A 26,537-nucleotide genomic window follows, 5' to 3' on the forward strand; every position below is an offset into this window, starting at 1 on the left:
ACTACAGAGTTATGTCTATGTACAGCAGCTTATGTCAACCTAACTCTGTAAGTGTCTACACTAAAACGTTGCTGCCGCCGATGTAATTCGTTCACTACGCCAATTTAGTAACTCCACCTCAGTGAGAGGTGTAGTACCTAGGTCGACATACTTAGGTTGATACAGTTTCAGTAGATACTGCGTTAGTTATGTCGACTTTAGTGGTCTCCAGGAGGTGTCCCACAATGCCTCACAATGACTACTCTGGTCACCATTTTGAACTCCACTGCTTGGTGGAAGGTACATAGGTATATATGCCCCTCCTCTCTAAATCCCCACAAATTTTTGAAATTCCATTTCCTGTTTGCTCGGTGTGGAGACCTCACCTACCAACTGCCCAGCTGAACATGCTGGCTACACGCTGCAGACACGCTCCTGCCTGGAGTACACGGGAGGTGGTGGATCTCCTGGGATTGTGGGGAGAAGAGGCTGTGTAGGCACAGCTCCAATCCAGCCATAGAAACGTTGATACCTACGAGCAGATCGCTCGGGACAGGAAGGAGAAGGGCTACAAGAGGGACCTGCAGCAGTACCCTGTGAAAGCCAAGGAACTGTGGCAGACATAGCAGAAGGCAAGGGAGGCTAACAGTTGCTCTGGTGCAGAGCTGCAGACATGCCGCTTTTGCAAAGAGCTGCTGTTGATACTTTGGACAATTCAGAGTCACAGGCCTCCAGAATGAACAGTGAGGAGGAGCTGTTGGATGAGGAAGAGGAGGAGGAGAAGTATGGGGGACAGGTAACCAGGGGATCCAGTGGCAGTGAGCCAGGACCTGTTTTTGACTCCAGAGCAGTAAAGCCAGTCCCTACAGTCCAGTGTGGGTGAGGCTGATACAGAGGAAGGAACCTCTGGTAAGTTTGCAATTTGCTTTGATATTGCAGGGACACATCTGTTCATTTACTCTTTTATAATCATGCTAGAAGAGGTAGTGAAATTACCAATAGAGGAAGAATTACTATCTGCTTCTCACTCCCCTGTACACTTAGGCAGAGGGGACCCTGCAGAACAGTTTATGTGCACTGGGATGTTTTGTGAATCCTCCATAGAGATCTTGAGGAAACTTTCCTGGAGGTCATCTGCAATCTTCTGCCAAAGGTTTCTTTGGGGAGGGCTCAGTTAGTTCTTCCACTGTGGTAGGACACTTTCCCATGGCACTCAGCAATTACTTCAGCAGGCACCAATGCAGCACACAGGCTAGCAGCATACGGACCCAGTCTGCAGCAGGATCTATGCATGAACTGTTCCCTTTCAGCCTCTGTTACACCCTCAGGAGTGAGATATCAGCTAAAATCACCACTGCCTGTGGAAAACAGTGCCAGTATTCAGTTCAGTTGCCCTATCCACATATACTCATGCCCTTGAACTACATCACCCCCTTCTTGTCCGAATTCGCCTGCACCCCACCCCCCGAGCCGTACTCACCATAGCTGGGACTGCCGCCATGCTCTACGAATCCCAAGGAAAAAATGTGAATGCAGTGCTTTAAACTTGTGTGCAGCAAGGGGAGTGAGTTCAGTATAGCAAATTTCCATTTATCTTGTGAATACACTCACAATAGGACCTCTGTGCATCTTTGCAGCTGGAAACGTGTCCTTGAGGGTCTCTCCATCTACACCAGTGGAGCAGCTCAGCCAGATGAGGAGGAGAAGGAAGAGGAGGCAGGATGACATGTTCCAAGAGATCCTGCAAGCCTCTGGTGCTTCAGATACCAAACACAGGGCTTGGAGAATCACCCTCACAGACAGCATGGATGGGGATCAAGCAGAGAGGAGAAAGGCACAGGAAAAGGAGATGCTAACACTTCTCAAGTGTCAGACAGAAATGCTAGAGACTCTTGCTGACCTTCAAGGTTGAACAGACCCGTGCTCGCATCCTTCTGCAGCCCATTTAGAACTGCATTCCAAGACCTCCCTTCACAGCCCCGCCACATTCCACATGGCATCCAAGGCCGCTGGACTACCCCTATCACTCCCGGGGAGGAGTACAGGCAATCTCAGCCACACATACACTGACCTGTGAGAGACAAGGCTGATATATGTGTTTGTGAAATGGAAATGAGTGTTCTTTCCCCTTCAAAGGTTCTTTTCCCTGTATTTATAAAGTTTCATTCAGTTATAAATATGTTTGTTTGTCTGGGTTTGGAATAAAAGTCTATTTATGGAAATTAAGTCATCTTTATTAGTTCACAACATTTACTGGATGGGGCTGAAATCATTCACAGATAATAGCAATAGTTGTATTTGCAATGCTATATTTTTACACACACAGCACTCATTACAAAATTCATACTAAGGTGCATAAAACCAATGCCAGGCACAGCACACTAAAGCAACACAAATTACTGTGGCTCACTATTAAAATGGTCATTCAAAGCCTATCTGAGCTGAACAGCTCCCCGTTGAGCTCTTTTTATAGCCCTGGTATCTGGCTGCTCAAAATCCACAGACAGCTGTTCTACCTACACCCTCCACCCCAGCAGAAATTTTTCTCCATTTGCTTCAGATATTATGAAGGACACAGCAGGCAACTATAACCATTGGGATATTTTTTTCACTGAGGTCTAATTGTGTGAGTAGACAGCGCCAACAGCCTTTCAAATAGACAAAGGTACATTCAACTGTCATTCTGTACCTGCTGAGCCTGTAGTTGAAGCGCTCCTTGGTGCTGTCAGAGTGGCTGGTGTACGGCTTCATGAGCCATGGGAATAAGGGGTAAGCGGAGTCTCCCAGAATCACTAGTGGCATTTCAACATCCTCAATGGTAATCCTCTGTTCTGGAAAGAAAGTCCCTGCTTGCAGCTTTCTGAACAAGCCTGTGTTCTTAAAGATGCGTGTCATGCACCTTCCCTGACCAGCCCACACTGATGTTGGTAAAATGTCCTCAGTGATCCACAAGCGCTTGCAATACCATAGTACATCAGCAGAAATGGTTACTTTTCTATGTGGCAAGGCAGTCTGGAACCAAAATAGGGATATGCGTGCCATCTATCGCCCCACCAGAGTTCGGGAACCCCATTGCTGCAAAACCATCCACTATGTCCTGCACATTGCCCAGAATCACAGTCCTTCGTAGCAGGATGCGATTAGAGGCCCTGCACATTTGCATCACAGCAACTGTCACAATGGATTTCCCAACTCCAAATTGATTCCTGACTGACCAGTAGCAATCTGGCATTGCAAGCTTCAACACAGCGATCATCACTCGCTTCTCCACTGTCAGTGTAGCTCTCATTTTGGTGTCACTGAACTGGAGGGCTGGGGCGAGCTCCGCACACACATCCAGGAATGTGGCCTTGAGCATCTGAAAGTTCTGCAGCCACTGTTCATCATCCCATACCTGCATAATGATGTGATCCTACCCGTCAGTGATTGTTTCTTGGGCTTAGAACTTGTGCTCCATCGTCTACAGCTGCTCCATGAATGCCAACAACAACCTTGGATTGTTTCTATGTCCTACAGCAATCTAGCCTCCAAGGAATTGTCACGTTCCCCACGACTACTCTGGCGGCTCTGCAAATACTGCAGGATCAGACGTGCCATGCTCGCAACGCTCATCACAATAGTGCAGAGCTGTGCAGGATCCATGCTTCTCACACAGATGGTGGACAAGCAGGTTTGGGGGACTTTTGAAGAGAGGCGTGAAACATTATGGGATGCAGATAAAATTTGGGATGGAGAAAACTGCATCCTGGAACGTTGAAACCATGTCCCCAGTCACCCCCGCGCAACTCGTTTCCCTCATGAGGCATTGCAAACCCTTCCCAAAATACCCTGCGCTAGATGGAGGCGAGTTGCACAGTGGGATAGCTACTCATGATGCACTGCTCTCTGCATCAATGGAAGCGCTGCTAGTGAGGACGCACACTGCCGACACAAGTAGCGTAGTGTGGATGTGCAAAAGTGATTTAATTACTGCAGCAGTTGTACATCAACGTAATTTAGGTCAACTTAATTTTGTAGCGTAGACTTGCCCTTCGTGCGGAATAGCTACTGCACTTTGAATTCTGTCTAGATTATTCTACAAGAGCTTCCGCATGTAGACAAGCCCTAAGTTTCCACTGTCCATGAAGGATGTGTGCCTATCATCTTAGCACCCTTCTTAAATCATGTATATCTACAGTGTTTTTAAACTTTACAGAGACTCAAAAAATAAGTTTAGCCATTTTTGCTGCAGCAAATTATCCAGTTTCCCTGTAGCAATAGTTTTGTATTTATTTTTGAATTAATGCAATGGATGGCATGAAAATTCCCCCCCCCCCCCCGCCTTTCCTGTTGAATACTTAATAGTGCCTAGTAATGGTAACTGGATTAAAGGATGGTAAGGTACAGTTCAGACACACTCAAAAAAATACCTGTCAATTGTGATCCTGCTTATTATAAAGACTCAATCATTTCTAAAGGACAAAGGGAACAAGTAACTGGTGGTGGTTTCTGTAGCTGTGTATGGTGTGTTGGTTGGGGGGGGGGGGTGAAGGAGGAGAAGGAGAAAGGAACTCTTAAAATAGCCCCAAAGGGCTAAATTCCCTACATTTATAGTATTTACATTCCTCCCTCCCCCAATAATTCTGTCCATTTCTATCAAAAAGTGATAAGACTACAGTCACCCAAGCAGCTCTGCAATTAAAGTAACATCAAGAATTTCTAGTCAGGACCAAGCTATAGAGAAGATAAGAACTTATCTTAGGCCTCAGTAATAATTCTGTTGCGAGAGAGGGAGGAAGGCACTAGAGAACTGTTAGGGAATGGAATGTGGTTAGCCTGCTGCCATAGGAATACATATTTGTAATAGTTTGTCTTGAAATGCCAAGAATGTCTGAGAATCACTAGCCAAAGCCTTTGCACCTAGCCCTCCTTGAAAGGCTCACAGTGATAATCAAGGACACTCAATCACAAACAAGGCCTAAATGTCTTCCCTCCCCCCACCTCTGCAGAGCAGAGCAAACCCAACCCATTGAAAGGGCATGAGGAAGGCTGCACACTAGGAAAAAGCACCTATACAGGCTGCACACCACACATGCACACCTGCCAATGTCCCCTCCAGAAAGTCTCTGCATAGCTGACAGGCCATAGTGAAGGGGGGGGGGAGCGGAGGGAAAGGAGTGGTCAGGGAGCAGGGAAACAAGCCAAGAAACAGCAGCTCTGAGCATGTTCCTTTCCCTATGCAGACCAAAGCTTGTGTACAGTAAGCTTAACATTGTTCAAAGCAGCATTAACTAGCCTTGTACACTTTGTGATGCTCTTCAGAGGAGCCTAGTAGACAAAATGAACGGACAGGGTTGGTGCCCAAATTTTCAGAGGATCCCCGGCCTCTGCATCTTTTCCTACACACTCCATCCCTACCTGTTCTGCAGAGCAAAATGGGAGAAATACAGTGTGACAATAAAATAAGTCCAAACCCACTGGGAGTGGAAGAATTAACTACTTTATTCTTTGTATAGTGCCAACATTGTGCTGGATGCTTTGTTCCTTTTCCCACATTGGTTTGTGTGTAACACAGGGTCTGACTAGGCTCTTGCACTAGTTTTGCAACAGTGTAATTCCAACAACTTCATTGGAATTATTCCCGATTTACATCAGTATAACAGGAAACAGAATCAGGCTCTCAGGGCCTTTGTCTCCATCCATTTAGATCTCCTAGCACAAGTATTCTCTTTCCTCGTATCCAGGTATCACACCCTAATTTATAAACTTCTAGTTCTTTTTCAAAATTGACATCAAAACGATGTCTGAAAATAGTTGAAAGTCTGAAAATAGTAATTGCCACTTGTGACTTCTAAATTTATCTTCTGAGATTTATGAACTTTTTGAATTAAAACTGCACTGGGAATTTGTCAAGTTACAAAAACGACATCATCTACATGCCTCATTATTAAAAAAAAAAAAAGCATAATCATAGATTTTAAGGCCAGAAAGAACCATTACATCATCTAGTCTGACCTCCTGCATAACACAAGTCATAGAATTTACCCAGTAATTCCAGCATCAATTTTATAATTTGTTTGAATTACAGCATCTTTTAGAAAGACTCTTATAAAGATTTTACATGACAGAGAATCTTCACATCCCTTGGTAAGCTGGTCCAATGGTTAAATTACCCTCACTGTTAAAAGTGTGCACCTTATTTCCAGTCTGGATTTGTCTAGCAACAACCTCCAGCCATTGGATCCTGTTATACATTTGTCTGCTATGTTGAAGAGACCCTCTACCATCTTGTTTTGACACAGAAATGAGGTCATTGAGAAGTGTCAGACTTATGGAGTCCTTGTGGTCAGGTGAGCATAAGGACTAAAATGATAGCAAATTCTGAGAGTAGATATAAGATGGAGGGGCTCCTTCCACACCCTCTTCCCTACCCCTGTGTACCCAAGCAATGGCTGGCCACAATCCAGCCATTAGTTCATTACATTTGTATGCCCTCTGTTTTAAACATTTCTGGATTTTAAACTGGAAAGAATATATATGATTATAGTGCTAAACCTCTTTATCTACAATTGGCCAAATTCTTAGCCCCTTCCTCAGCTTTTATTCATCCTTACACAGGTAAACGCCCTTTGGCCCAATATTTCTAAAACATTTATGAATTATTCAGATGATTCTTTTACATTATGTAAGTCATGTTGCTGAATTTTGTAAATTCAGGTCTTACATTTTTGCTTATTAGTCTTGGAGTTCAGATACAGCCAACTCTGTCAACAGTTTAGGGAAGCTGTTGCAGTGCTAATGGCTTTTAACCTTGAAAACTTAGTGAAGTGGTAATTGTATCCCTCTTTTGTGACTAACTCCCTAACATTGGTCATGAAATCCTACCAACCAAACTGGACCATGATAAGACACTGAAATACAGAGGAAAAATTAAAGTGATTAGCTATAAATAATGCCTGTTTACTCAGCTGATTTGCTTCCCGGGTATATTTAGAATTGTATCTGCTTACATGAGTGAAATTTTTTTTTGCTACATTATATTCTTAGCACTATGGTGCCAACATAGCTATGGGAGAGGAAACTGGATAGTTAACATAATGGTTAACTAAATTCCAACTGCAGAATCTTTATCATTAATAAATTCACAGGCCAGAAAGAACCCAGCTTGACTTTCAACATGATTCCAAGTTGAGTTTTCAGGTTGACAAACCCATCTTTTTACTTATGACCTGAATAAATGTGATTTGGCAGCTTTTCATACAACACAGAAATTTGTCATGTGATGGATGAAATTCACCCTGTGCAGAAAGTCACCAAAGTCCCTCTTAAGTATCAGGGGGTAGCCATGTTAGTCTGTAGCCACAAAAACAACAAGGAGTCCGGTAGCACCTTAAAGACTAATAGATTTAAAATGTCTTAAGGTGAAATTCAGGCTTAGCAGAGAAGAACCAAACTTTCTTTTCCTTTCCTTAGAAAAAGAAGTTAAAGTGAGGAGCCAAGCCCAGGGAAAGACCGAATTGTAAATCCTAGTTCTTGTCTCTTGCTTCCCAGATTTCTCAGCCCTTGAGAAAGCGGGGGAGAAAAAATGCCCTGCATCGCTAAACACGAACCCTTTGGAAGACGAAGGAGCAGCATTAATGGATTCTGAAAGGAATAAAGTCTCAACTGGTCCTTCAGCTGGAAGGGTGCTACACATGACATAAGGTCCTCAAGAAAGCAAATGGGTAGGAGGGGTGCTAAAGTTCTATCAGAATGGAGATGACTGAGGTGCCTCCCCACCTCAAACCAAATGACTGTTATGTTTAGTTGTAATATACAATATGAAAAATGCTTACTATGAACGCATGTAAGGAAATCTGGACTTCTTGTATACGGTGACCCAAATTTGTCAATACAAGCTGAAGAACAGAAAATGAAATTGTTATTATTATGTGCCAGCTGAAACAGTGTGTAAATTGATATCTGGCCTGATGATGTTTCGTTAAGCAAGGTTCTGGAGGGTAGGTACAAAATCCATGCTAAACTGCAGCCCTTCAGATGCCTTAAAAATTCTTCTTAGTTCATATAAATATTTTAGCTCTGATGTTCAGTTGAACAGTTTATAATTCTACTGTACAATATGATTATTCTACCAGATGCTACTATTGTGCTAAAAGGACCTTAGTAGCTACTAAAGGCTGACTTACTAAATAGAAAAGATTTCTCTCAAATCTAAAAAGCATATAGAGTTTTCTAAAACTGTTGATATATGTAATGTTAAATACTAAATGTAAAGCAATGTGGTGGTATGACAATGATACACAGAATGTAAAAAGCAAGAGGTCTGCAAGCTAATCCTCTTATTTAAAAAATACTTTCAAAACTAAACTATTAAAAAGTGTATGCACTGTAGAAGACTGCAAACTGTTTACTCTTGATGTAAACTACAGAAATAAATGCAACATTAAACATACACTTTATATATATATAAAGTGTTTGTGTATGTCATTCTATAGATATAAATAAAATATACCCACTTTAAAATCATATGAGGAGCAATTGGTTCTATTTCAGGATGGAATAGAGGATCTCTATTACATTCTTTTGGACAGACTGGCTGTCCCACGTTCCAATGTTAGGCACACATACCAGCACTGCCAAAAAGTGAAAGTAATAACTGTAACTCACCCAAGTATTTCGGGTAAAAATAGTCCTGTGGGAGAAAGAAAAAAAGCAAAGATTTATTGGAATAATATTCGTTTTTATTATCAATTTTATTAATTTTTAACTGCTGCTGCTAGTTTGATGGTCTAGCCTGGTGGCGGCACAACGGGGTCCAAACGTAGGACTCTTAACTTCTTTTGCCCTGGGCCAATGAAGACAGAAGATAATGGAACGGATTACTTTGATCTGAAGGGGGAAGGGGAAAAAATGGTTTGTCTCAAAGAATTTTTTGACAGCTGACCTATGAAGTGGCACTGGCAGTGACTGAACAGGAAGCCACTTACCCACTATCCAAGAAGTAAAGATGCTGATCATGGCATGAGGTAGAGGAAGTAAGAGGTATCTGGGGATAAAAACCAGAGGGAAAAGTACAGAATCATTTAGTCACCCACTGCCCCCTCTTTGGAGTCGCTCTGCAACAGCAGAACTCTGACATCACCTTAACCATTAGAGTAAAAGCCTACATTTCGCCTTTGCCTCTAGAACGAGGAGCACACTATTACTCTGAAGAGCTTCCCTTATAAAACTGCCCAGTAATGTATACAGCTAACAATATCTGTTGAAAGAAAAGAACACTCTGAGCATGCAAATATGGGGATGCACCACAGCAGCATGGTTTAGAACAGTGTGTTTCTCAACCCTTTTCATACCAGGGACCAGGTTGCTGCCTTCCTAAACTGTGTCAGGGAGATCTCAGGGACCGGCGCCAGTCCATGGAACAGTTATTGAGAAACACTAGTTCAGAATGGTCAATATATTTTTTACAATGCATTTTTTATATAGGCCACAAATTGCCTTCAGAGGTCTTTGAAAAAAATCGGCAAAACTTGTAGCTACAGAAAAGATCTCTTTACAATGTTACATCGCCCTTAATACTTTTACTTTAAATTGTTAGTTTAAAATATTGTTAAAACTAAGGTTAACAGGATGACTCAGGATAAAGTACTGACAATTTCAGGGATTTAAATTTTGTTGCTTGAGTTAAGCATACTCTTCCCCCAATGATCACGATATCCTACATGTAACTGTCGGTCTTTGTGAGGCCACTTGAAAGATTTCAGTACAATTCCAGTATCTACAGTGAGGTTGAAATGGGTTTGACGACATGTTTTGTAATTATCTTGTGTGCCACAAGATCCGTTTAGGCAGCAGAATTCCCAAGATTCTGAAACTACTCTAAACTCCTATTACATATGCGTGTGCGCATTACCACATGCACACATGCATTATACACACACTGATACAACACCCATGGACTGTCAGCTGCAATCCAATTGACCAACTAGGTCATGAAATCTAGAATAATTTTGCATTATCTAGATGATCAAAAGCTTTTGGTGAACAAGCTCCATTTGCTGAAACACAACCACATGATCTCATAACCTAAAATCAAAGAAGCTTCAGTAAAGACTAGTTAAAGCTGCAGCACATTCAGATTAAAAGGACATACAGGGCCAAGAACTGCTGAGCACTTGCACTCTCAATGGAATCACTAAAAATCTGGGTCACTAAGGACTCAGTGAGGACCTCAGAATCTGGTCCTTAGCATAACATTTAGACCAGGTTTCTTTGGTTTTCGGATACTTTTACTGCTTTTCAGCCACAGTAAGAAATCAAAGCTTTGAAAAACATGGAGCAAAAATTGTATTTATTTTGATTTTCACACTAACAGTTTAAGTACTTCAAAGAGCACCAGGATGTGCACTTAACAACATACTGAGCCACAGTCAGTACTTGAATTGTAAAAGATGTATGTATATGATGGAATGATCTGAAATTTTCTTTAAATCTTTCCCCTTTGTTACCCTACAGCTGTGAAAAATGGGGATGTTTTTCCATTTGTTTACCACAGACACCAGCCCAATCAATTTACTGGCAAAAATAAATATTTGAAGTGAATCAAAAGGGACAGAAGTGGCATGTTTCATGTACATTCATCTAAGTTGGCTGCTATTACGACTGTTGGAGCTCTGTTACAAGAAGAAGCAGGGCAGAAAAATCCACTAACCTACTTACCTGTGATGAGCAAGAAGAATATTGGGAAAGTACCATCAACTTGTTCAGAATCCAAACTTCCATTTAAAAATTATTAGCTGTTTTGGTTGCAAACATAACCTTCTAAACACAAATTCAGCGTAAACTAATGCAATGCTGGTTTACTGAGTCTGTGGACAAAACTGTGCCTCTGCTACTGCTCAGGGCTTTTCAAACAGCAACAAAATGAAACTGACCAGATGTTTGTCCACTATAAGCTGTGGTCCAGAGACATACAGGTTAAGTAACTAATTTCAACTGAAGTCTGCAATATAATTTTAAACTCTTTTCTCCCTTCCTCCAATGGCCCATTTATTTATTTTACACCAAACTCCTCCCTTATCAATAATAAAGATCAATATTACCTCTCAGATGTAGAGGACCTCTTTGAAGTGTGACAAAGAGTGAACCAATTTTAAATAAAAACGAGACTGACTATGGGTTTTAATATAATTTGCTCATGATGGTTTAACTTTTTATTTAATGGGCTTAGTTCTGAGCTGTAAGAACAATGAATTAAAGTAATAACAAGAGCGGAGGTGAAAATGACTTCCCCATCCACCACGTCCAGGTGAATTTCCATTGTTGCAAGTTTCCAAAGAGCTAGTGGTTCTGTGTTTTTGGTTAAACCAAAGGATTAACCCAAAAAGAATGCTGAATTACTTCCGATCATTAGAACAGAAAATGACTTAATGTCAAGGTGGTATTGTTTTGCAGGAGCACTGGTTAGAACTTTGTATTATTAAAGCTTTGAAATGTTTCTAGTCTGTAGAATAATACAGTGAAACTTACCTGTTTTCTAGCATGAGCACTGAGCTCTATATCCCCATTTCATAGATTCTGATGGCCCAAACCTGAAAAGTGCTCTGAACCCTCAACTCCCATGGATTTCAGTGGGAGTTGAGGGCCCTGAGCTCCTTGCAGGATCAAGCCCCTACTAAATAGTCACACACACACCTCAAAAAGTATGCAAAATAAAAGTCTTCCATTCCATTTTCAGGATCTTATAAGAATCAAAAATAATACAAAGAAATATTTTGTGGCTTGCTAATATATCCATAATATTAAAAAGTGTGGTGAGAGATGCACTCAATGCATTGTTTAGTTTTGAACTAGCTGACTTAAACATTAGTCTGTTGACATCTCACGATCCAGAAAGCCACGTAGTATCTATAGCATCAATAGCAACAATTTATTAGCTGATCCTTTTGTGGCCACTCCAGTGGCAAAACTAACCACATAAGTACAGTCAATGTTAGTTTCCAGCTAGGACTCTAAAGAATGGAATTAACCCTGACATATTGTCACCCCTTTCCCTTGGATTTGTTTTTACAGTAACTGTTGGAATAAAAAAAAAAAGATACGAGGCACATGCTTTATTTACCCAAAATTATACACAAACATCTTCCAGACCATAACGCGTATAGTTATACTGTCAACCTCACCAGTCAGCATAACTATCCCATCCGTCAATAATATCCCACTCCAAATGAGGGGAAGGCAAGCACACTCCAGCCCTGCATGACGGAACTGTTAACCTCCATCAGAGAATGGCCTCCATCAGTGCAGGTATGAACAATTCCAAACTCTGTGTGCTCCCATCAAAACAGACAAAATGTTAATGCCTCTTACTTGTGGCTCAATACAATGTCTCATTGTGTCTGGATCCTACTTGTCAATCAACCTACTTTTGTACCTAGGGAAGCCTCGACTTCCAAGGATGGCGTTGCATAACCTGCAGTATCCAGTGTTGCCTGTGTCATCTGTAAATAAGCAGTTTACAATGTGACATGTGCCCCCGCACTGATTCAGCACAGATCTCAGGTAGGAACAGAAAAAGGAGGAGAGGAGAAGGTCCAGGAGAGGTCTCACATGATCCAAGTCTCCTCCCCTCCACTGAAGTGGAAACTATGGCATAGGGCCAGTCTCTCCAGACAGGCTCTTGCTTGCCTTCTTCCATTGAGTTCAAGAGAAAGAGACCTTTTCTTCACGGTCCAGGAGATACAGACTCATTTTTAACTCAGGAGATTTAAATACTATTTAAAAAATGAGTCTTTCAATGTGATGAATACAATTTCTTTTCCACTTTCTGTTTCCATCATTCCACGGTAGAAGAATTTTTATAGGTATTTGGTATTTTTACTTCAGTTTATTTTAAATCCACTGCATGAAACTCATCTCTGGCATTACCACCCCAAAGCTAGTGAAGTTACACCAGCGTCATATTTGTCCCACCACATTTTTAGAGAAGATGGAAGAACATCAACTCAGAAAGCAGTCCTTAGGTAAGTCACAGTATATAAATAGCTCTTCTGAAAGCATAACCAAGACTTTGCCTATAAGAGGGAAATTTTTCCACTGTGGCTAACACTAAGTCAGCAATATTGGGATCCCTAGAGTAGATTGTCTAACAATTGCCTCTGTTTTGTTTTAATGTCATATCATGTAACCCTTATCAGAGCCGGGTCTAATCAACACAGCGCTTAAACACTGGTGGCAGCGGGTGAGAGTTCATCTACACTAGGGCTTCCAATGTTGTTAACACCAGCAGGTCTACTAAACAGTGTTAGCAAAAGTGGGCCGTTTTATGAACATTTTCCCAATGTAGACAGGGACACAGTCTTTCAAGTGAGACAACATCTGAATTTCTAATGTTAGACAACAACAAAAAGCGGGGGAGGGGAGAAAGAATCGTCTCAGGCCTACTTTAGACTTCACAAACTAAGCATAAAAGGACATAAAAGCCAATTTACTTTTTCTTTGCACCTCCGCTTTAATAGCCTAGCTTTTTTTTACCCTCAGGAAACAAAATGCAGCACAACAAAACCTGCATCAGAATACCATGCTTTCCCTAGCAGAAGAAGGGAACCATCTTATCGACCTTCATCAGGATAGGTACTCTGTAGACCCATGGAATCAGCACAATAACTTGAAATTGAATTTGTTTGGTTTTCTGGTCTACTTGCAACATTTTACAATTAAGTGACAACCCCTGCACCATTTACTGATATTCAAAACCTTACATGGATCTTGCCTTCCACTTTCTCTTTATCGAGTAGGTTTTCATCTAGGATTCATAGATTCCAAAACCAAAAGGGACCATTGTGATAATCTAATCCGACTTCCTGTATAACACAGGCCATAGAACTTCCCCAAAATAATTTCCGCAACATATATTTTAGAAAAAACATCCACGTGGCATAGCCTCCTGCTTTACAAATGTAATTTGCGCCTCCAAACTATGTGCTTGCATTTTTTTGTTTTACACTTGCAAATGACTAGCCAGTGCAAATGTAAGTCATTATGTCTAGCTACAAGTCCAACTGGCTGACTTTTGCCTACAATGATACCAGCAATCATTTAACTACTGAGATTTGTGTCAGCAAATTATTGCACAAATTTTAAGGGTGCAACTTCAGCACTATAGCCCTAAAATTCCCATGCATAAAGGGAAAAGGAGGAGGTTTGCTTGAAATCTAACAACATCATTAAATAAAACTGTGCTATAATTAATAATTTCCAATCAAATACTCCTCTACCCCGATATAATGCTGTCCTCAGGAGCCAAAAAATCTTAACACGGTTTCACATATAACGCGGTATATCGAACTTGCTTTGATCCGCCGGAGTGCGCAGCCCCGCCCCCCCAGAGCACCGCTTTACCGCGTTATATTCGAATTCGTGTTATATCGGGGTAGAGGCGTATGTAAATTCAGCTTGAGCGAATACCTTGTTGAGTGCCCAAGCCTTCTTTCTCATAAATGGCTTGTCAGCCCAGTCATGGATTATGGTCACAAAGGGCTCAGCCCTGGAAAGGGTTGAGCCTCTACAGCAAGCTGCTGAGCCTTATTAACTCCTATTAACTTCAGTAGGAGTTGAGGATATTCAGAAACTCCTGAGAGGTATTCTGCATATTGCAGAATCAGGCCCATAAATAGTTCACAGCATTTCTTTGTGTAATTTTTGATCAAACAACACTTTACAGGACCTAGCAAATCAGCTCAACACCCAACTAGAGTTTCGATCCGCCTTCAGTACTGCCACCACAACACAAACTTATATCTTCTTTGGGTGCCACTTGGGCACAGTGCCTGTTTGTTAAATGTCCATTCCACACTGCACAACTATCCCATAGCACAAATAGTATGACTGTCCCTTCCACTGAGTTGCTGATTTTGCCCAATAAACCACTCACCTTTACTATAACATACATTTAAGAAAAGGATTTCTAGCACCAGCAGTTGTGTTTCTATTCTAAGGGAATACAAGGTGTCGCTATAGAACCAGAGAAGCTGGAAGCCAAAGTTTAAAACATCTTTTCTCTCACTGAGACACAGGACTGTTTCCAAACAGCATATTCTGAGCGCCAGTCAAGGATTTTTGTGGTCAAAAATTAAAATAAAAATAAAAAATAAAACAACAACCACAAAACCAAGTTTGCATGAATTAAAGAAAATAATATCAAGACAGTAACAAACGGAAAGAAAAGAAAGAAACAGCCACATGGCTCATTGTTGAACAGAAGGCAAACAGCAAATAATGAGGGTTTCTACTGGCAGTCTAAGACCATTCTTGATTGGGCAATAATTATTTGAAATGGAGTAGAATGATCCCCCTGTCCAAATGCTAGGATCTTTGTTAATGATTTTGGATTGCAGTCTGTCTCCACTGGGTTGGTTATAAACTATGTTAATCCAGTCCAGTTTTTAAATTACTCATGCCATGAGGATTCCTCTATCACTTCCATGGGGAGTCTACCTATCTTCCACTGGTACCATATTTTTCCTCAGCTATAATAACCTGCAATTTTAAAAGGATGAATTTAATTTGTTCTCCAGTCTCTATTTACCTAACCTCTTTACAAATCATCCCTAGTACTGCGCTGCATCCTCTCTAGTTGCAACACATCCCAATGTGTATTATTTGTAAATTTAACTAATCTATTGTTTACCCCTCTTTGGATCATTAATAATGACGTTAAAAAAACTGGACATAACTATCCCTGGTGTAGTCAAAAAGGTTATTTCCCCTCAACTTGATACATTACCATTTATCGTTACTCTTTGGGATCATCCAGTCATACTTCAAACAGAATGACAAGGCACATATCCCATCCATTCTGAATTAAATGTTCAAGTCAGGTCTCAGAGAACACTGTATTAAATCTTTTACTGAAGTACAGATACATTTCACTACATCTATCACATTCCCTTAATCTATTGATTTTATTCCTTTGTTGTATACAGTGTTGTTTAGCTGTGTGGGTCCCAAAATATTCGAAAGATAAGGAAGGTGAGTTAATATCTTTTATTGTTTTGCTCTTATTTCTATTATTTACACATAGGGTTTTTTAATTTAAACCTTCATTACTGCAGAACCTGAGCACTTCACCACATGAATAGACTTAGGCTACGTCTACACTACAGGCCTTACAGCGGCACAGCTGTACCGCCGCAGCTGCACTGCTGTAAGGTCTCCCATATAGCCGCTCTTTGCCGACAGGAGAGAGCTCTCCTGTTGGCATCATTAAACCACCCCCAACGAGTGGCAATAGCTATGTCAGCAGAAAAGAGTCTCCCGCTGACATAGCAGTGCCCACACCGGTGCTTCTGTTGGTGAAACTTTTTTTCACACCCCGACCAACAAAAGTTTTACCAACAGAAGTACCAATGTAGACATACTCTTAGTCTCAGAGCAGACAGACAACTGAGGAATAGGGAAGTTCAGCAACATGCCCAAGGTCACACTGGAAAGTCTGTGGTGGAGCCAAGAATTAAACCTAGATCTCCTGGGTCCCAGTCCAGCCTCTCAAAGAAAAAAGCCATCCTTCCTTCCCCGTTCAATGCTGATGAACTGTTCTGGAACTCACTGGAACACTCTTCCAGGAGTAAATCTGATGCGTGCTGTCCTGAAAAGCGCCACCACCAGGTGTCATTCAGAACAATGATGGTCAGCCCAGTTGCAGCCTCCCATTCATTTCTCCCTCCTTCTCTTCAGCTAGGTTCCCTTTGTCCCACACTGGCAGGCAGCACAAGGCGCCTTAGTGTGGGCAGGACACCAAGACTTGCTCTTTTTCCTCAGCTTCTCAAGCCTCTCCTTCTTTGGGTTTCACAGTTTATAATCAAGGAAACAGAAAAAAGGAACCTCACTAACAGGGATATTGCTGAAGCAAAGAGCCTAGGGAACAGACTGCCACAGTAAAACAGCCATGAAGGGAGCAGACAGGGAGGAGGAGAGATCTGTTCAATAGCTTCCACTAGATATGAGAGAAAAAGAGTGATGTAAGGAGATGATGAATCCTGGTTTCAAGTGGCTTGGAATATTGTCACTTAATATTTGTTCAATTATCTTACTAGGGTTTGAAGTTGGGTGTGTTGGATGATAGTTACCAGGATTACATTTTTCCATTTTAAAGGAGAACAGTATCACATTTTCTGGTTTCCTTCCAATCCTCTGGTGCTTCGCAGGTTCTTCATAACTATTTAAAAAGTAACTGTCAATGGTTCATTAAGTTCATTTAAGACCCTGGAAAGCACATAAACTGTAACTGCCAATTTGTACATATTCAATGTTTCCAGTGTAATTCTTTACCTGATTTTCATCAAACAGATGTACTAAGTGTCTGCCTTAATTCCCAATAGTCCAATTCCCCTTCTCTTTATTTAAAAAGAAAGCTGTTCTGCCATTTTAGAATCATAATTGATTTTGTTTCCCCTGACTTATTAATGGGCCTGTTTTCTCTCTGGTATTTATTCCCTACTCTCCCCCACACCCCCCAATATAGTTATAAAAGTTCATTGTATCCTTAGAGTTCTTTGGCTCACACCATCACACTAACCCATTCTGATTTTCCTGTGCTTTTTCCTTTGCTCCAACCCTGTATAATCCCACTCCCTCACAATTCTCCATTTTAAGTTTCCTTTTTCCATCATATATTTGAACAGTCTCTCATAACACCATACTAGGCGCTTCTAGTTTCTCATGTTTTTCCTCGCAGAGGAACTGTGGTCCATTGTGTGTTAGTTATGATGTGTTTCAGGATTCCCAGCTTTCTTCCACACTTGTGAAAGTGGATGCAGCTCAAACGGGCACAACTCCAGTAGAGTCAGTGGCAAATTTGGCTCATCTCTTCCAATAGTTTCCTGCTGCACTGGGTTCACAACATTTCTTAATTTCCCCAAAATTTCCTTTCTTGAAATCTATAAATCTCATACAGTTGTGTCTGGGATTCCATTTTGTAGTATACTTAGCTTAGGTCATTAGAACAAAACTCTCCTCTAACTCTCACACTCTCTTGGATAAATTTAGCATTAGCATAAACTAATACCACTCTAATGACTTTAACTGAGCTGGCCCCCTTTATGCCAGCAGTAAATTTGGCCCTTCATTTACAATGTAGCAAAATACTATAAGAATATAAAAAGTTTAAAAAGATTTTCTAGAACAAATCTTGCAAGATTTTGCCTTGATTGAGATAGTAATATTCTATACAGGGATGAGGACTTCTAGGCTGAAAGATAATATAACTATTATTCATGTCTAGACTATATATATCCACTAACACAACCTGAAGACATTTTACACCTCTCATCCCTCCACTTAGCTCCCCTTCCCTCCTTCCACCACTACATTTCTTCCTACTTTTCTAATGAGATATTAATATTTAGATATCTATATTTACATCTCTATTATTAGAAGTGTGACCTAAATATTTCAGCTGCCAACATCCTTCCTAGAAGAGGGGAGTAAAGTTTCAGAAACTGTAGTCTATGTTTGTAACTTAACTATGTTGTATTGTACACATCATGTGATGGGACAATAACAAACATTCATACTTAACAAGACCAATCAATTGAACTATACATTTGACCTTTACTATACACTGGCCATTGCTCCTGCTTCATAAATACAAATTCTTGTTAAGCTCAGCTGAGCACAAAGAATGTTGAGGGTTTTTTAAAAATATGATAAGAGGCACACACTATGATTCATACTTTTCCTAGAAGAGTTAAATTGTCTATTTCTTTGCAAGCCTTCATGTGTCCACTCTATAGCTAAATTCATAACTGAAACCATGCTTCTAATCTAGTCTGCCTGGTACTATATCTAATGCTCTCTGATGCCAGACATCTATCCTGAAGACAGAAATTTAGAACAACAATGCCAAATTTTCATCCATGTCAAAAAATTCTACATGGAGAAAAAATTAGAAGATAAAAGACAACTCATGCTTTCTTATCTCAGATACCATTTTATGTTTTCGATCACTAGAAGTAACCATTAGGCAATCAGTGAATTATGCTACATACCTTGTGTAACTATACCAGTTCTCTTGTCTACATCTCTGCCAAAACACAAGTGCCAAAGGCTGTAAAGATATGAACCCTTTGATACACAGTGGGACTTATCCATATGTAACTTGGGAAATCAGATGCCCACCCTGCACACAAATGAATATTAACTGGTTTTCCATGTTACATTAAATGTGCACAGTAAACACAGAGGGCTAGATCCTTAGCTGGTGTAAACTGACATAGCTCCATTGATTTCAATAGAGCTGAAGTGATTTACCCCAGCTGAGGATCTGGCCAGAATCCTTAAAAGATCTACTGTAATGACATTTCAAATGTATACAGCAAAAATACTAGTAATTTCTTGGTAGTAACAACAACTGAAAACAAATTACTATTGTGACAAATAGCTGCTGTGGCAGCTCGGTAGCAGCAACAATTGATGAAAAAAAGAGACTATATCCTAACCCCCCTCATACCAAGCTGACCTACCACACTTTTTAAAAAGTGAAATCCATGCTCACTAAAAAATTGCTAGTTTCTTTCCCTTGCACCCTTCATTCTACTCATACAATTGTGCAAATTCCATTTTAGGAATAGCTCAGCCAAATTCCAGAGCAGTTTATCAGCAAGCTAACAAGCTAATAGTAGCTGACGGAATACTACAGGCAAATATTTGTGTATTACTGCCTTTCATAAAGGTCCTCATCAACATGTTAACTAAGATAACATTCTTATCTCTATATCCAAGATGTTTTGCAACTTCAACCTTATTTATCACACCTAGCTCATTTATTTAAAATGTTGCGCTAGGAAGCAATCCTCCTCCATTAACACGCTCCCTTTCTTATTTTTCTCCATCAATATTATCTGTTGAAATTCTCTCTATTTCACTGGCCTCTTACCTGCCAAAAGATTTCAGCCTATCCAGGAGTTCTGCAGCAATATATAAAGATGCTGCAATAGGCTTCATCGAAAAGATAGACTGCAAGACTATCCCAACATAGCATGTATTTGTTTTTACCATTTATAGTCATACAGATACTACAACCTTGTTTTCTTTTAAGGGTAGGAAAAAATTTCAGACTAGAAATGTAACAAATGATCTTCCCTCCCCCAGTCTTGGACTAGTCAATATTCTCGCTAATATAAAACAAAAAGCTGTATTTACTTGCAAATAAATGGTTATTTAACCCTACCTGGTATAACATGACTAGCAGTTGATGCAAGTAATCACAAATGTGGCAACATCATCATTCAGGTTTAAGAGAGTTTACGTCTTTGCTAATATCTGTTTGCAGGCATGTTTCCGACGGGTTGGTCAATAAAACAATGCGTGCAAGACACCAAAATGACAACCGTGTAGTCATCCTACCTACTGTAGGTGCAAGTCAAAATGTTTCATTTCTGTTTATTGGGTCAACAGAGCTATTTTTCCACAAGGAAAAAATCCAAAATTGGCTCTGGAGTAAACTTTATAGGATTAGGAGGAAATCTAGGCTTTTTACTTGACCAGCTTAGCACATACTAAAGTACAACTTGCCTTGTCTTGACTAGAGGTTTTTGAAGGCATTAGTTAAACTGAACTAGCTAATATGATTTCATATCACTTCTTTAAATCTAATGGTTTGTCTACATAAGGAAAAAGCCTGCAGTAGTTAGCTATTCTGCACCAACTCCCCCTGCGGTCTCTCTTACCGAGTGCTAAGAGTGCCTCTGTGCGCATTAGCTTACACTTTGGAAATGAATTAAACTAAACTGCCCAAGGTTTAGTGTGCAATAAGAATGTCCACGTGGGGAGTTAAAGCATACTAGCTACTCTGCACTTGTCATAACTATAAAGGGAAGGATAACAACCCTCCTGTATACAATACTATAAAATCCCTCCTGGCCAGAGGCACCAAAATCCTTTTACCTGTAAAGGGTTAAGAAGCTCAGGTAACCTGGCTGACACCTAACCCAAAGGACCAATAAGGACAAGATACTTTCAAATCTCAGGGAGGGGGGGCGGGGAGAGATGCTTTTGTATGTGCTCTGTTTTGGTGGTGTTCGCTCTTGGGACTAAGAGGGACCAGACATCAACCCATGTTCTCCAAATCTTTCTGAACAAGTCTCTCATATTTCAAACTTGTAAGTAACAGCCAGGCAAGGCGTATTTGTTTTCTCAACTTGTGAATTTTACCTTTGCTAGAGGGAAGTTTAGCCCTGTTTTGTTGTAACTTTGAAACTAAGGCTAGAGGGGGTTCCTCTGGGCTCTTTGAATCTGATTACCTTGTAAAGTTATTTTCCATCCTGATTTTACAGAGATGATTTTTACATTTTCTTTTTAATAAAATACTTCTTTTAAGAACCTGACTGATTTTTCCATTGTCCAAAGACTCAGGGGTTGGGTCTTTGATCACTTTGTAACCAATTGGTTAGGATATTATTCTCAAGCCTCCCCAGGAAAAGGGGTGTAAGGGCTTGGGGGGATATTTTGGGGGGGAAGAGAAACTCCAAGTGGTCCTTTCCCTGTTTCTTGTTAAATCACTTGGTGGTGGCAGCGTACCAGGTTTTAACCTAAGCTGGTAGAAATAAGCTTAGGGGGCTTTCATGCAGGTTCCCACATCTGTACCCTAGAGTTCAGAGTGGGGAAGGAACCCTGACAGCACTAAATTCACACCCTTGTTTACTATGCTCTAGCTATCTTGTGTAGACAAGCCCTTAGTTTAGACTAAACCTTAGGCTGTGTCTACACTACAAAATTAAGACAACCTAACTTATATCAGCATACAGCCGCTGCTGTAATTACATCGCTTGTGTGTGTCTGCATTTTGCTCCTTATGTCAGCAGTGTGTGTCCTCATCAGGAATGCTTGCATCAATTGTATTGTCAGTGTGGGGCATTGAAAGCCAGTAATAGTCGACATAAGCAACGTGGTGTCTATACTGACACTGTGTCAACCTAACTACATTGACCTTGACTCTACACCACTCATAGAAGCGAAGTTATTAAGTCAGCATAGCAGGGCAGTTATGTCTGCAGGAGCAAAATGTAAGTGTAGACACTTCCATAGTTAGGTCAACGTAAGCTGTCTTGCGTTGACCTAACACTGTAGTGTAGACCAGACCTTAGATGCCAAAAAGTGTAATGAGAAGCAGCCATTCATGTGACTATGCCCATGCTCATCTAGCACTTTAAAGATAAGGATCAGGAGCTTGGAACAGATCTGGGGCTGGATAAGCCCCAGTGCATAAACCAGAGTGTTGGAATGATGTAGTCCTGACAATTTATAGATGGGTCTGTTAAAACAGTTACACTTACTGGTTAGCCTTCAGGATCATCCCTAGAATGCACTAATGTAGTCTCTTCTTGATACAACCAAAGCATAGATCACTGTGGTTAGGCCCACATCCAAGAAGTAAAGATGCAATCTCCAGCCATCCTGAACAACTTGAGGACAGACTTCCTCTGCTGAGAGATGAGGTCACAGCTAGTGCTACTACTCAAACTGCAATGCACTGCTATCTAATTTTATTTCCATCTTTCCTGAATTGAGTCTGAGACAGCTGTTTCTCAGAGGTCCCTGATTCTCTCTGTCAACAGGATAAGACTGTCATCTGTGTATTAATAACATCACAGATCATAGCATCTAGCAAATCCCCTCAGTTGCCTCATATAAAAGTAAAGAAGGAGAGGTGACAAGATTAAGCCATGTGTGGTTCTACAGATGAGAGCACTAAATGATGAGGAACAACTGGCCATCAAAATCTTCTAGGCTCTGTCAAAGAAGCAACAGTGTTCCCTGAATGGGACTTCATCCATCCCTGCTACTTTATGATTAATATAGCACTGTAGACTCCCAATAGATGAAGTAATAATAGCATAGGTATTTTACCTCTGTCCATAATCCTTAGTTGACTGTCCAGCAGCACAACAAGTGCTGTCTCCATGCCAAATATTGATCTGCAACTAGATTGGAAGGGGCATAAGGTTTGTCTTAGGCAAGAACCACATGTGCAAATTGCTAACAAATTCAGCATTCTGGGTGGGCTGGTGGCTGTCTCAGGAGAGGACCTGCAGAGCTTGGAGCATTTTAAAAAATAACATTTTAGGTGCACGTAGAACATGCAAGTGGACACAAATATTAGAGACCTGTAACCTTGACAATATTCCCTTATAGTTTTTTTTTTCAAAATTAGAAAGAGACCAAACAGCTGCAATAAAATAAAATAAATCCACAAATATAAAACAAAGCATTATCAACTGCAAAATATTTGTTATTCAAAGCTGCTTAAATAACATGGCTAGGTGTCAGGGAATTTATTTATAGCTATAGATAAGATGTAAAACCCAAATGACTTCAAGGTCTTCATAATAGGAATAAAGCTTTACAATTTTCAAAAGTGTGAAATAAGTGCCAAGTATTATTCTTCATAATCATTACATATGTTTACAGCAGCCTACCCTTCCAGTGAACAAGTCTGTGAGTATGTCATACACTTGCTCACCCTTGCCAATTTTCTTGGCTAAAATCCAATAAATACAGGTGGTGACCTCAGATTAACTTTATTTATGGAAGGTCAAAGTTCACATTTTGGATATATTTTTTCTGCACACCTACACTGAATGAGTGCAAGATTCTACTAAAACATTTTAGCTCAAGGGGAATATGGAAAATAATTGTGTCAGCCAGTCTGACACCCCATTATAAGTGTTTATACTGCATTCAATCTATATATTTTACAGAGCACCAAACAGTATTGTATCTAGGTGCAAAAGTATGTACACAGGCAGTAGTGCAACAGACACTTAGTGGACCTAACTAAATAGGAATTTGATCTTAAACTCTGAACTGCAGATAGAAGAAAAACCAGCATTAGAATGTGTTTGCAAATTGCAGTCCTTTTTACTTTCACTTTGTAACTATCCATTGCACTGGGATGTAGGGCATTCAATGCATTGTTAGCCTATTAAGGTATACATGTCAAGACATGTTTTCACTTAAATATAAAACATTAAGTCAAGAGGAAAAGCCAAGTCCTGCCCTCTCTCCCCACCCCCACTCCTGAACTATGTATCTCCTCCCACTCAGAAAGCATCAAACCATTAACATGAACACATTGTGCAATATCAAGCCTCAATGTGATCTCCAAGAAATTCACTCCCCACCACTAAACTGACCCCTGAAAGGGGACAGCCTATTCGAAACAGCACACCCAGAAGGTGCAAGCTAACTGGAAAAGAAAATAAGCAAACTTTAGTAAAACAAGACAACTATAGCCATACAAAGTACCACAAAAACAGAATACTCAAGATTCATGAGGACTTCAATTTGTTTTTGTAGGTTGTGACTAGATGCAGTGCAGTTTTACAGCAATGCCATGTTATTAAAAATGCTATACAAGTCATTATTTCTGGCCTCCCCTCTTCTTATTTAGAGCAATCCCAATCCTAAACCACAAACTCAAAATACTCACTAAAAAAGGCTCGAAAGTTTTAAAGCATGTTTATGATTTATTTCTTCATAAAATTTCTTTTATGACATTGTTTTGGGTCATAGCTAAAACAATTTTAAATGTCCTGGGTTTCAAGGGATGGGGGGGGGGGCGGAGGGGGAAGAGGGAGACAAAGGTGTCCAGACAAAAATGCTATAACACTGTCACCTTGGTGTAACTCCCTTGACTTGCTGGAGTTACACCAGGGGTGAATTTAGCCCTTTAAGTCTGAACGCAGAATACGGATATTTAAAATATGAATCTCATGTAAAATTATGTCAGCCCAGTATCCAGACTTTTTTTTTTTTAACTGTATTTGCTTGGCCTGACAACACTCACACAACCCTACTGAGGGAAGCGCTGGTTATGCTGTGGTTTCAGTTATTTATCTAATGGTTCGCCTCCTCCCCCAAACAACTTCCCCAGCTGTGCAGACAGCTGGCGCCCTCCTTCCAGCTGTTGCTGGGGAGCGAGAGATTGTCAGTAAAACCCCAATATATCGGCAGCTCCGCTCATCACTCTTACCGTCTCAGGGTCGTTTTCAAACACTTCCCTGGCTTCTTCCTTGTTGCACAGCTCCTCTACGCACTCCCGCTCCAGATGGCCTTGCTTGGTCTCCTCGAAGATCTGGTAGGCTCGGCGCTGCCTCTGCCGCAAGAACTGGGCAGCCTCCGGGGCTCTCAGCAGCACGGCTGCGGCCGCAGACAAACACCGGGGAGGGGGAAAGCAGCGGTAACTACAGGAATCAAATCCCACCCGCCGGCTGGACATTGCACAGAGCAGGAGCACAATGCCACGAGCGGGCACCCCTCACAGAGGGGCCCGGCCCAGAGGCGAGCCCGTGTCACAACAGCCCGGCCCCACTCCAGACACCTTGCGACACGCACCGCCGCTGCACGGACACCAAGTCACCCCGCACAAAGCACTGCCACTAGCACGTACTCTCCCCAGCCCCCCCACAGACACTGGGCGGGCAGACACGGCATTGCACCACACGCATCCCCTGTGCCCCTAGCCATGCAATGCCCCAGGGGTGCGCTCACACCCTGCCTGCCCCTCCAGCCCCCTAGAACAATGCCACACACGTGCACCCCAGAGGAATGCCCCAGCCATCCCCCCACTACTCCTCCTGCCCACGCAACAATGCCCGTGTCCCACCATCATCCCCTCCCCCGTCCCGCCAAACGCTCTCTGGGTGTCCTTGGGAGAAAAGGGGGAGCTGCTGCTTTCCCCTGCACACCGTCGCAGAGGCTGGGCTGGTGCATTGCTGCGGGGCAGGGGGGTCCCGGCGGGGGGCGAGGTTTCCCCCCCTGGGTTGGACGGAGGCCCCCGAGGCACTCACTCGGCGAGGAGTCTGTAGCCAGCAGGACCAGCAGGAGGGCAGCCCCGAGGGCGGCCGCGGGCTGCGGCATGCTGCGGCTGTGCCCTGCTGCGACCGGCGGCGGGAGCAGGAGGAGCGGAGCGGGGCGGTCCGGCGCGAGCGGGGAGAGCGCGGCTACTGTGCGAGCGAGGCGAGCGCGCGCGCGAGCAGCTGCAGCAGAGCCCAGCAGGGGAGTCGCTCGCGCTCCTCTCGCCCAATCACTTAGAAAGTCCCCCCGCCCCCCCCGGCCGCGCCGCGCCGCGCAGACACACCTATCGCCTCTGGCTCGGTGCAGCAGCGCCGCGGGAGATGGAGGGAGCGCGGGCGCATAGAGACAAGCTGAACACAGGGAAAGTCCAGCGGGGACTGAACTGCCGGGGCCCTCAGGTGACTAACGCAGCCCTAGTGACTCCTTTAAAAACATCCCTGGCTATAGTGCGTTGTGCAAGGACTCCCCCTTTACATCTCCTCTCCGGCTCTCTCGCTCAACTCGCCGCCTTGTTTTGCATTCGTCGCCGTAGTACCTGAGCCCTGGAAATCTACGGCCCCGGTTCTGCAAACACTGAGGCATCTGCTCAGCTTTATGCACCTCAGCAATCCCATTGAACTCAACTGCTCGCAGGTTTAAGGCTCAGCATTGAGGATTTACTTCAGTGGGACTAGCTAGTTTTGTGCATAAATAAAGCACGTGTGTAAATATTTGTAGGGTTGAGA

The 26,537-nt window shown here is 41.9% G+C and overlaps 1 protein-coding gene across 1 annotated transcript in view; it reads right to left on the reverse strand.

Moving 5' to 3' along the window:
• The window catches only part of GAS6 (growth arrest specific 6), a 72,927-nt gene extending 46,989 nt beyond the window's left edge, over positions 1-25,938 (reverse strand). The window contains exons 1-4 of the mRNA XM_026647649.2: positions 25,806-25,938; positions 24,989-25,155; positions 8,626-8,650; positions 7,794-7,856 (exon numbers count right to left, since the gene is read on the reverse strand). Coding sequence (XP_026503434.1) covers positions 7,794-7,856; positions 8,626-8,650; positions 24,989-25,155; positions 25,806-25,875 — 325 coding nt within the window. The 5' untranslated portion in view covers positions 25,876-25,938. The remainder of the gene's footprint in view (positions 1-7,793; positions 7,857-8,625; positions 8,651-24,988; positions 25,156-25,805) is intronic.
• Between the last annotated feature and the right edge of the window lie 599 nt (positions 25,939-26,537).

This window comes from Terrapene carolina, unplaced genomic scaffold (assembly GCF_002925995.2).
Source record: "Terrapene carolina triunguis isolate 2854851 unplaced genomic scaffold, T_m_triunguis-2.0 Scaffold21, whole genome shotgun sequence".
Lineage (NCBI taxonomy): Eukaryota > Metazoa > Chordata > Testudines > Emydidae > Terrapene > Terrapene triunguis.